This window comes from Lichenostomus cassidix, chromosome 7 (genome assembly GCF_008360975.1).
Source record: "Lichenostomus cassidix isolate B80296 chromosome 7, HeHo_3.0, whole genome shotgun sequence".
Taxonomy (NCBI): Eukaryota; Metazoa; Chordata; class Aves; order Passeriformes; family Meliphagidae; genus Lichenostomus; species Lichenostomus cassidix.
In genome coordinates this window covers 37291663-37304386 of record NC_139488.1, presented here as the reverse complement: position 1 = coordinate 37304386, position 12724 = coordinate 37291663, and the positions used below count along the sequence as shown (strand labels likewise).

Here is a 12724-nt window from a genome sequence, read left to right as displayed (position 1 = left end):
TTTTTATGTTCATTTTGGGAGGGGAGAAAGGTCGAGCCTGTTTGAACCCGTAGGGACCTTGGCTCGTGGCTCTTGCACCCACAATGTGAGCTCTCACTGAGCTCCCTTTCTTTCAAGACTCCCTGATTCTGCTCTTCCAGTTATTGAGATTTTCAGCGATGTAAACCTGAATGAGACCTGCTGACACTGAACACCTCAGTCCTGGAGTCTGTGCTTGAAAATTCCCCTGACACAGCCATAATCTGGTAATTTAAATCAGGCTTTATTTGAATTTAAGGCAGGTCAAAATGAAATCTGCCATGCTGTGACCCAAAGAACTTCTGTGGCTTTTGAATGATACTGTGGAATTTTATTTTTTTCTTAAAAAGACCTTTGTATTGTGGCAATTACTTGTGCACTCCTGCTCTGTGGTCCCTGCTGAGCTCCAGGAAGGTGTCATTGTCACGGCGCTGGCTGTGCAGGTCCCCAGCATGCGGGTCCCGATGGAGCAGCAGGCAGCGGTTCATCGGTGATCCCCGGCTGCCATCCCCTGGCCACCGCCGCGCCGGGTGTGTGTCTGTGGCACGGGAGAGCTGCGAGCTGCACTTGCAGCAGCCCGAGAAATTCCTGCCTCCCGGGAGACATTCTTTGCCAGCACACCTGGGGGGAGGAGCAGCTACCCCTGTGAGCCTGGTGGTGCTTCTGTCCGTGGGTGCTGTGAGCCGACAGCTCCATCCCGACCCTGCGGCAGCGGAATTCCAGCGCCGTCACCTGGGGAGAGGTGCTCGTGAGACACCGCTAGGTGGAGGCTTTGGGTGGGAAAGAGAAAGGGCTAATTCTTCAATTTCTTGTTATTTAGTAAACCAGCTCCCCAGGAGCCATTGTTGCACACTTGGTAGCTAAATAGAGGAGCCAATCTCCTGAGTCCCCGAGGGCTTGTGTCCCACAGAGGATGACTCCCCCCTCCTTCCTTCTGCCCGGGTGAGGTGATTGCGGGCAGAAGCCCTGCAGGCATTGCAGCCTCGTAGGGATGAGCGTTCCATCCCTGGAAGCGTTCAAGGCCAGGCTGGACAGAGCTTGGAGCAGCCTGGGATAGGGGAAGGTGTCCCATCCCTCCAGCCTGACACAGAGCCAGGGCCGTGCCAGGGAGGAGGCTGGCGCGGGGCATCCTTGTGATCTCCCTGGACATGTGTGAGTCCCTGCCGGGCAGCAGGGTCTGACTCGGCCTCCGCTCCGTCCCGGCTCTGCTCCGAGCAGCTCTGAGCCCGGCCGGGGCAGGATGGGTGCGGGCGGCTGTGGAGGCTGTCTGTGGGGTGTGAGGTGCCTTCGGAGCTCTGGGGTGCGTGTCGGGGCTGCGGAGTGCCTGTGGGCGTTGTGGGGTGCATGGCTGCTGTGGGGCGCAGGGCTGCTGTGGGGCGCAGGGCTGCTGTGGGGCGCAGGGCTGCTATAGGGTGCATGGCTGCTGTGGGGCGCAGGGCTGCTGTGGGGTGCATGGCTGCTGTGGGGTGCATGGCTGCTGTGGGGTGCAGGGCTGGTATAGGGTGCATGGCTGCTGTGGGGTGCATGGCTGCTGTGGGGCGCAGGGCTGCTGTGGGGCGCAGGGCAGCGGAGGAGCACTGGGCTGCTGGGGCGGCTCACACAAAGATCCTGCTTTGTACTCTGATGGGAGGTGTCATTTGTTTCTGTCCTCAGCGTGGTTGCAGATGAGTCACTGGGTTTCAGGAACGTCAGAGAGGGCTGCCGGAGGAACCGAAACGCACTTTGTTTTCGAGCTCTCAGCGGGGTGACCGTGAGCACGAAAAGGGGAAGAGGCTTTGAGTCACCCACTCCCCGTGTTGCTCGGTGTGCCTTGGCAAGTGAGCAGATGACACCCAGGGGCACAGCTACTTCTCTCTGGAAAAAGGAGAGAGCTTTTCCCCTCCCCTGCAGTGCTTTTTAAACATCCTTTTTCTTCCCGTTAACTCAGAGCTGTTCTCCCAAAGAACTCGGAGGTGAGGGACAGACATCTAAATTTGTTGTGGTGGTGGTGTGATGCTCAACACTTCCCTGTCCCTGTCTGTCTGCCTGGCAAGGCACAGGGACAGCAGGCACTTGTCACAGATCAGCCACCAACCCTCCTCCAGGTGTGTGGACCAGATGTTCCTGATGGACTGTTTCTCTGTTGCAAGCTGCCGGGTTTTTGAGGGATGAACGTTTAGAACGGAGATGTACCGACACTTCAGCCATCCAGGGCAGTGAGGGGATCCCCTGCAGTGGGGCAAGCTCCATGCCAAAGTTTTCCTGGCACTAAGAGCTCATCTGCACAAGCAAATGTCAGGCACCTCCTCCATGGAGAGCCGTCCCTGTGCCTCCATGGACATTCATCCCTGCAGCTCCTCCGCTGCAGCTGGCAGGGGCAGAGCCCTTACAAAGGGCGTGCAGAGCAGCTCCGTGTTGAGCTGTCATGACAGCACATGCCAGTCTGCACTGAACCTCCACACAGCTGCGAGACAGAGCCCAACACCTTCACCCTGCAGTCCTGGCTGCTCCCCTCCCCTGCCTCTGCCCCTGCCAGTCTTTCCTTCCATAGCTTGGAGTCACAGCTCTGTGTGGCAATACTTTGTAAAGGTGCATAAAGAGTCTCTAATCAGCAAAAGGACCATAACTTGTATGTTTCTCTGTTTTGATAGCAGTGGCCCTGCTTTTCCTTGTGCAGATTCACATCCCAGCCAGGGTTAATTGTGTCCATGTCTAGCTGCATTCCACAGTTACTGTCCCTGTATTTGTACAGTGGTGTCAACAAAAACTGTCATCGAGCGCTTCAGATGAATCTCTTGGGCTGCCCAGCCTGTGACAGCAGCTGCTGCAGGTCACTGGCAGCCAGCAGTGCCAGCAGCTGGGACACAGAGCTCCAGCCATGGCTGCAGGGCTGCGTGCTGGGGCTGCCCCTGCTCCGTGTGTGTTTAGAGCTTGGCTTGGGTGACTGCCAGGACTGGCAAACTGCTCTGCCCGCTGCTCACCCCTCCTCCTGCACTGCTGACCTGTGACTGAGGGGCAGCGGGGACAGGCACCCACTCCAGTGACCCACCCAGGACCAGGGCTGCTTCCTGTGCTTCTCCATCACATCCACGAGTAGGAAATGTGAAGGTTATTCAAAGCCATGCTGAAATAGCAACAGGTCAGGTAATAACTGGAGACAAAAACAATCCAGCCAGAAGTTCTCAGAGTAGTAAATCCTCCTAAGCATGCTTGCTGCTGGGACAAAATCCTTTTCAAGAGAGGAACTCCCTATAAAACTTGATTTTAGGGCAATGACAGAACAGTCAGTCCATGCTATGGCTGGTGCAGACCATGGCAAGACCCTGACTAGGATTGCTCTGCTCCAGGGTGGACCAATGGCTTGGTTGCCCTGGTGGCTCCCTGGCTGCTGCTGTGTCATGTCAATGCCTTGGGAGGTCTGTGCAGAACCTGGGGGTCACGAGCACCCCCTGGCCTGGCTGGGTGGGCTCAATGTGTGCAGCTGCACAGAGTGGCTACACAGAGTGGCTGCCCTCCTGTTCACCCTCCTGTTCACCCTCCTGTTCACCCTTCTTATCTTCCTTGGGCTCTGGCCATCCGGGAAAGGTGTAGGGATGACCATGGCCGTGTAGGGCTCTCCCTGGCACCATGCCTGTCCTGGCTCTGCCACAGCAGCCCCTTGTGCTCCATCCTGCAGACTCAGCGTGGACTTTGCTGAGTGTCCCCAGACCTGGTGTGCCAGGGAAGTCCTTGGTCCCCATCGAGACTTGAGTGCTCCTGCCCTTGCTCTGCAACACTTCCAGCTTCTGCTCTCAGCCTTTGGCTCTCATTTCCCTCTCTGCAGCTGAAAGTCCTGCACTGACACCATTAGCCCAAGGCAGTGTTATTTTCCCATCTTTGCCAAAAGGTGAGTTGAGGGATGCCAGGGATGCCGAACAAGTCAGAGTATGAGCAGGCTGAGTTCAGGTGAGTGCCTGAGGCAGGCAGGGCTGTAAGGACAAATCCTGGCAGAACACCAGCTGCTGGTGAGAATTGTGTGCAGGAACGGAAAAATTAAGCAGATTTCCGTAACTGCCAAGCCTGATTCTTAACTGGCCTGTGAGCACAAGGCACACGGAGAGCCTGGGGCGCTGCTCGGAGGGATTTGTGTAAAATGCACCTAAACCACAGATCACGTGGAGGCTTTTCCGCTCTCGCACTTCTCGGTGGCAGCTCCGGGCCATGGCACCGCGCTCGCCCTGAGCCCTGAGCCCCTGGCCATGGCCCTGCGGCGGCTCCTGCAGCACAGCCTCAGCGCCGGCGGGGAGCAGCTGCCCATGGACAGCAGGAGGATGCAGCACTTGGCCAGCACCGTGGGAACTCTGCCCCGAGGGCGCAAACAGGTACGGGGAAGGCGCGGGAGGTGCGGAGAGCCACTGCCGCCCGGCGGTGCCCAGCTGTGCCCAGCTGTGCCCAGCTGCCAGCACGGACCCTGCAGGGGCTCCTGGAAGGGTGACCGCCGGATGCCGTTAGCTGGGCTGGTTTTGGGATGGTTTTGGGGGCTGGCAGTGGCACCTTTGCAGCGCTGGCAGTGGGAAGCTCTGCGAGGAGCGGGTGATGTGTGTCCTGCCTGCGGGGCTGGCGGTGGGAAGGGCGGTGGCAGCTGAGATCCGGAACCGGCTGAGCTCCTCTCCATTTCCAGCCAGGAAGGGTTTGTGCTCTTTGGGTGCTCCTTTTAATGTGCATTTACCTCAGTCAAGTGGCCTGGCTGCCCTCTGCCTGCAGCGCTGACAGAAAGTGCCCACCATGTGCTATTTCCATCCGGATTTGGGAGTGTTTCTCTACAACTCTTGGAGCTGTTGGGGCTGTCCCTGAAACTAGGCTTTTCCCCCAGGACAGCACATTGCAGCACAATGCTGCTTCTTGCCACTGGATTCCCACAGAACTGTCTTGCTGTGGCTGTAAATTGTCCACAGAGCAGTTCCAGCTCTGGACTATTTGTCTGACATGAAGAAGCCTGAATAGAAAGTGCCTGTGAGACATGATAGTCTGAAAGTGTAACCAGAAAAATCGTGTGCAATATATGTGCACTTAAGGCTTTGCTTTGTTCAGCCACAGAAGGGCACTTAATCTTTTCTTGGTGAATGTGTAAGAAGATAAGGGAAAGCCAGAGCCAGGCCAGTCCTGGGACTGCTGCGGGGTGGCTCAGCTCCTGTGGCTGTGGTGGAGCCCTTGGTATGGCAGAGCTGCTCTCGGTATGGTGGTGGCTGCTGGCAGGAGGGAGGCTGACGGTGACAGCTGGGATGTGGCTGTGCCTGGTAAAGCTGAGTCACATCAGGGCCAAGGACACACGGCATACACTGTCCCCAGTTCAGGGCTCCATCACCCCGGTGTGCCCCTGCTGTCACCCTTCTCACCTCTCCCAGGTGGATTACGCACATGGCTTCTCTCTCCTCCCCTTGTCCCTCAACCAGTAAATGCAGATCCATGAAGTCTCTGTTTCTGTAGGTGGTCAAGTTGTGGCACCATTTTATCCTGCTGAAGCCTGAGACGTCAGATCTATCAATGAAATTCCTTATTCATGGTTCACCTTTATGGGAAGAATCCATGTTTAGCACTGATCCTGGCTCTTTCCAGAGACCTCTCTAGGCACAGATGGCCCCAGCCTGAAGCAGGGGTCCTGGATGGCTGTGCCTGGCTGGACATGCTGTGCAGGCACTGCAGAGCTCACAGTCTGTATCCCCTGCTCTGGGGTGCTTTATGCCTCTCCTGGCAGGTGCTCTGTTTGTAAATGCCCACCGATTTTTAGAGCAAAGGTACAAAAGTGAGATGAGCTCTTGGCACAACAGAGATGTGATCTGGGCTTTGAGCTCATGGCCAGCATCTGACAGGAGGATTTGACCTCTAGCTGCTTTTCCTCCTGGTCAGAAAGTTCAAGCTCTCTTTAACTGAGGCAGAGGCCGTGTTGCTGCAAGGTGCTGGTGGGATGCCACCAGATGGTTTTAGTTCTTCTCTAAACTGCTGATTTTATCTGTGTGCCTCGAACAACCACGAACCTGCTGACCCCTTTTCCTCCTGTTTCTGGTCACAGCTTGCCTTAGCCAGATCCAGTTCCTTGGGCGACTCCTCCAAGCCACAAAGGTATGATTCCATTATTTTAGAATCACTGTTGCTGGCATATTCTGCATGAAATGTGTGTCCTGGGAATTTTCCCAGCCCAAGTGGGGTCAGGTATGAGGCACAGAGTGGTACCCAGCACCTGGGATGGGCACTGCAATTGTGACCTTCAGCTTGATGAAGGGAAGAGGCAGCAGCACCATGGGAGGGACAGCTGGTGACACCCTGGAGGCACAGGAGGAGCCATGGTGGGAACATCTCTGTTTTGGGAGGAAATGTGGTCCCACCACACCCCCTGTTCACATGGAATTCTGTGCGTTCTTCATGCAGACACCTCGTTGCTATATTGAAAGAAGATAAAGAGACGTTTGGGTTTGAAATCCAGGTAAGACTGAAATGACAAGTTGATTCATTAAAAACATAACTTGGTGCAGTCTAAAGTGTCACACCCTCAAAATCGGGTTAAGGCAGCCCAGAGCAGAGGAAGGTGCCTGTCAGAGCCTGTGAAATTTGAAGAGCTTACAGCACTCATACAAGACAGGGATGTTTTTCTGAGGATTTTTTCATAGCAAAGGTCACAGATGAGAGTTTCTGGCCTTCTCATAAGTCAGAGTGTTGAATGTAGGAGAAATCTCATCCAAATCCAAATAAGATGAAATGACAGTGCCTTCTTACCTCTGTAAGAGAATATTTTTTGGAGAATTGCACATGAGGATATTTTCATATAATATGAGAGTGATCAAAAAACTCTTTTCAAAAAATACCTTATACTGGATTTTTGCTACCTCCTTTAATATGCACAGAGAGGTATATATGTTTGAAGAAGATGTACAATATTGGTGTATTTTTTAATAAGTAACTGCTAAGTATGACTTTGGGGAGGGAGGGTTAAATCACATAGGAAGAGATTCTGTTTGGTGTAGAAGTCAGTAAGTCATCAAGCAGGAGAATCAGAATGTTACCAGGAATACTGCTAGTGGGAGATTTTATGTTCGTGGGTTTTTGTGAGAAGGTAACTCCTAATCAGCAGGTCTGCTAAAAAATCCTGGCTATAGTTAAAAAATGATGCCAGGCACAAAGGGAGGTAGTCTGGGAGCAGAGGGATGTGCCTGCCAGCGGCAGGACACTTTCAAAGTGCCTTCTTCTCTCTGCACACAAAGGGAAAACAGTATTTGCAGTGAAAATAGTGTATTAGGAAAAGCTTAACTTTGCCCAGTTTGGGTCTGTGACTAATGAGTGGGTCAGCACTCTGCTCATGAACAGAGGAGAGCTTTCAGAAGGGAGGATAATTGAGTCAATTATTGGGCTTTTGTGTAAATTGTCAGGGCAGATTTTCATTATATATGTGACATTCTGATTAAGAATAATTGTTCTTGGCACATTTCCTTCCCGAATGTACTTTCAGTGTGAGCACTTCATAGAAAGTCCAGGCTGCAGAAAGGCAGCATCTGTCAGATACGGAGGATGTTTAGAACCTGTGGTTTCATTACTGTGAGATAAACTCAGGCAAAGCAGAATAAATGATGTGAAACTTTAGGTCTGCATCTGCAGGGAGATCATGCTTCCCTCATCAGTTTAACCAGGAATTTTACTGCTGATCCAAAGGCTGGAATCACTGTGCTGGGGAGTTTGGCCAGAGGAGCTCTGAACTCACCTTGCCTCCATCCCTTTGTTCCACATTGACTGAGAAATTTGGGAATCCAGTGTGAGTTCTCCTCTCTGGGTTATGAGTGGCAGTTGCAGGTTTCCAGGAAGCTCAGGCTCAGTGCTGAAGGCTGATGTGGTATTTGCATGTCACCAGATGTTTCCTGCTGCCACAGCATCCAGACAGGCTGTGGCTCCTGCTTTTGCATTTTTCTAAATTCATGTCAGCACCCATAACCACATGAGGGATTTATAATTAGAGTTACTTAATGTATAATTAAATGTGTAGGCCAAGAATAAAAAGCATTTTAAGGAGTGTGGGGATGTGTGTGGTTGATGAGTTTTAGATGCCAGAAGAGCAAAAGTAGGTACAAATCTTCTGTCTTTTCAGTTCCCATGCAAACTGAGCTCTCTGGTAGTGGCAGCTGACTCCACACAGCATTCCCAATGAGTAAGAGTCAATCCCTTGAAAAGCCTCAGTCCCATCCTGCCATGTTTCCCTGGGAACAAGAGACAACCTTCCAGAAAGCCATTTCCACCCATGCTTACATATTCTTTCTTTGTTGAAGTTACTGAGTTTTTAACACTGAATAACCAGCTTGTTTTAAACCTAGGTCTTTTTTTTGTTTTGTTTTGTGTTTTTTTCCCAAACACAGTGTTCAGGCACCTGTCAGGTGTCTTCTGTTTTCTGCTGTACAAATGCATTTCTAATTGTTGGTGGTAGCATTTTGGGGTTCTCATTTGCATGTAACATACCCTATTCATCACAGCCTTCTCACTGAAAATGCATTGAATTTCAATTGGCTTTCGTGGCTGCAGTATTGGTAACTCTGTCCCTTTGGCATTGACAGACTATTAGGTTTCCACACCAAAATAATTTCTCGCTGGAGGTGTGCACTTGTGTCTGCAGAATCCAAGAGGAAAGCCCTGCCCATCTCTCTGGCCTTCAGATTGGTAATTATCCGTGTGTTTTCCCGATGTGGGAGGCCTCATCCTGCTTTCTGCTGTTGCTGTTCCTGTGCAGCAGGTGGAAGGTAGAGCAGCACAGGCTGCTGATGCTCACTGTGGCTTCTGTGTGTCTCTGACAGGCGACATCCTCACCAGCATCAACGGCGTGAACACTGAGGGGTTTGGTCACAAGCAAATAGTGGACTTGATAAAGTCTTCAGGCAACTATCTGAGGTGGGTGTCCCTCCTTCAGGTGGGGTTTGGCCCAATGTCCTCTCCCCCTGCAGGCAGGAGAGCTCCTCATGCTACCCCTCAGCCCTGCACTGCCTCGGAGGCAGAAATCCCCAGGGCTGGGCTGGCCAGACTGTGCTTCAGGGCCAACATCAGCTGTTCCCACAGGTTAGAGACTGTCAATGGAGCCTTGTTCCTGAGGAAAATGGAGCTGGAGACCAAACTGCAGCTACTCAAGGTAATGTGATCAATTAGTTATTCCACTGTGCAAAGCAGAGGGCTGCTGTGGGCTCACTGCTGATGGGGGCAGCTGGGTGTCCATGGCACTGGGGGTCTGGACAAGAGCTGACACCCGTGGGTTCCCTGCTGCCAGCACTCCCTGCTGCCCCAGCCCTGCTCCCTCTGATACTATTTTTCTGAAAAGGGGAATAGAGAAGAAATGTTGCAATACCAGGACTGCCCAGGTGAGCTTAGGCTACTGAGTTTGGGTGTAGGAATGTCCATCTTCACAGGGTTCACTGGATTGGTGAGGAGGTGCCTCCTGTGGCTGATCCCAGGCACAGCCCTCACCTTTTTGCTGGGTATTTTTAATCAACTCTGCAGTGGTTTATTTTACCCCAAGAGCTGAGCTGCAGCAGAGGGAAGGAGATGTTGCTGTGTGTTGGATGGCTGGTGGCACTGGGGGCTGTAAGCATTTCCAGGTGGTGTGCTCCCAGCACAGGGCAGGGATGCTTGGCTGTGCCATTCCACACCACACAGGGAGGAGGATTGGGGTGGTTCCTGGTGGGTGGTCTGGAGCTGGGTAGGGCTGCAGGGGAGCACTGGCATTGCCACAGCCAGGTGACGGTAGGCTGTATGCTCTGCATGCTGAATACTCTCCAGGCTGCATTCTCTCTGGGCTGCATGCTCTCCAGGTTTCTCAAAAGCTGCTCCTTTGCAAATTGGATGTGGCCAGTGCTTTGGCCTGAGAAGGCATGAGGGGACTCGTGTTTTCTGAAAGAAATTTGCTTAACTCTGGGAAAATTGTCTGAGTAAAAGCGGGACACACAAGTGTTTCCTGTAGGTGATCTGCACTTCGTAGAGACTCTGTTTCTTTACAAGTGTCTTGTGCTTCCGTGAACTGACAGAGCCTCTTCCTTCTCCACAGCAAGCGCTGCACCAGCGATGGGGAGAGCTGCGGGCGCTGCTGGCCCGGGAGAGGCTCCTGCTGCACGGTATGTGCTGGGGCTGCAGCCGGCCCAGAAACAGCCCTGCTGCAATCTCACTGCCATTTACTTCCTCCTCCCCTCTTAATGAAGGCAAGGGCTGGCTCTAGGAACACTTTTGTCTCAAGAGTAATGAATTGGGTTGCTGCCCAATGCACACCAAGGGCTCTTTGCACCAGTTCTAGGATATGAATTGATGTGGGTGGTAAAATTTTTTCCTGTCTTATTTTGGACTTATCAGGGAAGAGGCTTGGTTGGGTTTTTTATGGGCTGCCCAGGGATCAGGGAGCAGAGAGCACCTCACAGCCAGAAACAGCTTCCCACGTGCAAAGGGGCTGCTCCCTGTGCCAAGAGGCTGGCATGACGTTTCCCTGTGCTGCCACGGCACAGACATCCTGCTGCCAGCGAGGAGCAGCCGTGACTAACGCTCCTGTCTGGCTCCTGCTTCCAGGGGAGGTGAATGACAACGCTGTGCTGGGTGCCCTGGAGCTGGAAGAGCCCAGCTCTTGTGGTGGCTGCAGTTCACCAGGACCCTTCTTCCCAAGCAAGCCGCGCTTCTCCAGCGAGAGCAGCTCCCGCAGCCGGCTGAGCTCCATGACTGTGGGCAGCGAGGACAGCTTCTACCAGGGCAGCGCCTTTGAGGACTCGGCTGCAGAGAGCCTGAGCCGCCAGTCCAGCATGGATGATGACTGTGTGTTCCCCAGGGATGGGGATGGAGCTGCCGGGAGGAGCTCCCTGCGCAGGAACCGCAGCATCAGCCTGGCCAGCAGCGGCTCCATGTCCCCACTCTGGGAGGCCAGCATCTACTCCAGCAGTTTTGGGACACTCCCCCGGAAGAGCAGGAGAGCCAGTGTCCGAAAGCATCTTTTGAAATTCATCCCAGGCTTTCACCGGGCAGTGGAAGAGGAAGAAAGTCGGGTCTGACGTCGCACGTGTCACCCGTGGTGTCTGGGCTCTGCAGGTGGCACTGAGGCCGCTGCTCATCGGGGCACGCCGTGGGTGCAGCATGGTGGCACAGCAGGCACTCCCCACACAGCAGCACTGATGAGATCCACACCACTCTGGGGTTTTAATTATTTTCATTTTTAATCAGAGCACGCTGCGGACCTCTTCATTAACGTGAAAAATGAGTGACTCCAAAATGTGAAGAACCTTTGCAGAACTTCCTCAGCGAACTTCAGTGTTAATAACAGTTTTTAATTGAATGCAAAATTGATAGCTATTTATTTCCTGTTGCCGGAGTCAGTGTCTTCCAAAGGTCTTTAATAAAATGAGTGCTTCTACTAAAACCAATGACAGAGTCCCATTGGGAAGGGGACAGAGCCTGGAGCATGTGGCAGATACCCTGGTCAGTGATGTTCTGCAAAGACAGGTTTGGGGTGTCCTGGCAGCCATCCTACAAACCCTGCGATAACCTGACACTGGTTTGATATGAGCAGCTTCTGTCTCTGTCAGGTGCTGATATTCCATGTCTTGCCAAGCTGTCTTATTCCAGGGGATTTGGGGTGGAAAGGACCCGCCTGGGCATGCACTTGCCCCCAGGCTCTTCTGCAGAGCCAGTGCAGGGTGTCAGTGTCACTGCCCTGAGCTCTGTGTGTTTGGCAGCTTTGACCTCTCTGAGGCAAGAGAAGAAAAGGCAGAGGGCTGTCCTGCAGGGATGAGCAGGATTGCTCTGCGCTGGCAGGTTGGTGGCATTCAGGGACTCCCCCGGAGTGCTGTGCTGGGGATGCTGCCCCTTAGCCCTGTGTTCCCACTGCTCTCAGCACTCCACACCTGCTCACATTTCTGCAGAAGCAGAGGCTTCAGAGGCTTCAGGCAGTAGGGATAACATGAGAGTGTGTGTGAAGTGGGGTTTAATAACAATGGGCACAGATGTGAGGAAAAAAAGATATTTTCGCTCCCTCTCAGTACACAGAAATGAGCTGTTTGTTCAGCCTGAGCAGCCTGATGATGCTTTTCAAATACAACTGGAAGCATTTTAAATATAATTGAAAGACCTTGTGTGATTCATTCTCCTGTTGCCTGGGCAGCCTGTGCTGTTGTACCCTCAGGTATCATTGTGCCAGGGTTTCTGGGCTTGTCAGGGACCAATAGTTTCCCTCCGAGATGAGCTCCAAACAAAAACAGTCTGTTCCCAAAACTTCTCTAATTCATGAATGTTGCTAAACCAGGAGAGTCAGTGCTGGTCTCTGTAATTCCTGTGGAGAGGATTAAGTAGCTGGAAATATGACAGGTCTCTGGGAAAGCTGGAGGACACTCAAGGGACCTGGGGGGAAGTCAGGGGAGCTAGAGGACAATCAGGAGATGTTTGTGCAAAGCAGGTGATGTCCTGTCCTTGCTGCTCTCCGAGTGCCTGCAGTTCAGCCCAGGAGCCCCACTGGGCTCAGCCCCAGCCCTTGGACCTCCAGGGAGGTTCTGCCCCAACACCCACATGGAGTCAAAGCCCATCCCCAGCCCAGGCTGGGACATTTCAGGGGCTGCTCTGGGCTCTGGAGCTCTTCACTAGACACCAAGTATTTTGCCCATGATTGCTCTCTCAAAATAGAGTTCTGCTTTTCATTGCCAGTTGCACCAGCTGAAAGGAGAAAAATAGAGATTGGTTCTATTTGACCAACGTGTTGAGT

General features: G+C 53.0%; 1 protein-coding gene and 1 long non-coding RNA gene across 2 annotated transcripts; both read left to right on the top strand.

Moving 5' to 3' along the window:
* Positions 1-176: 176 nt before the first annotated feature.
* On the top strand, positions 177-2614 carry LOC146434984 (uncharacterized). The gene is made up of 2 exons (XR_014853568.1): positions 177-1170; positions 1672-2614. It is a non-coding gene; the product is annotated as an uncharacterized LOC146434984 (long non-coding RNA).
* Positions 2615-3860: 1246 nt separating this feature from the next.
* Positions 3861-11389, top strand: CYTIP (cytohesin 1 interacting protein). Its single transcript, XM_085067223.1, has 8 exons — positions 3861-4358; positions 6047-6096; positions 6403-6457; positions 8568-8670; positions 8805-8898; positions 9064-9133; positions 10043-10109; positions 10552-11389. Exons 1-8 carry the CDS (start codon positions 4236-4238, stop codon positions 11022-11024), a joined length of 1035 nt encoding a protein of 344 aa, XP_084923349.1. The 5' UTR covers positions 3861-4235; the 3' UTR covers positions 11025-11389.
* Positions 11390-12724: the final 1335 nt, after the last annotated feature.

Excerpts from the sequence above, each read along its gene's own strand:
- CYTIP (XM_085067223.1), top strand. The coding sequence starts at position 4,236 with ATGGCCCTGCGGCGGCTCCTGCAGCACAGCCTCAGCGCCGGCGGGGAG. Across the intron at positions 4,359-6,046 it reads TGCCCCGAGGGCGCAAACAG|CTTGCCTTAGCCAGATCCAG; the intron begins GTACGGGGAAGG and ends TTCTGGTCACAG. Across the intron at positions 8,671-8,804 it reads TCTCTCTGGCCTTCAGATTG|GCGACATCCTCACCAGCATC; the intron begins GTAATTATCCGT and ends TGTCTCTGACAG.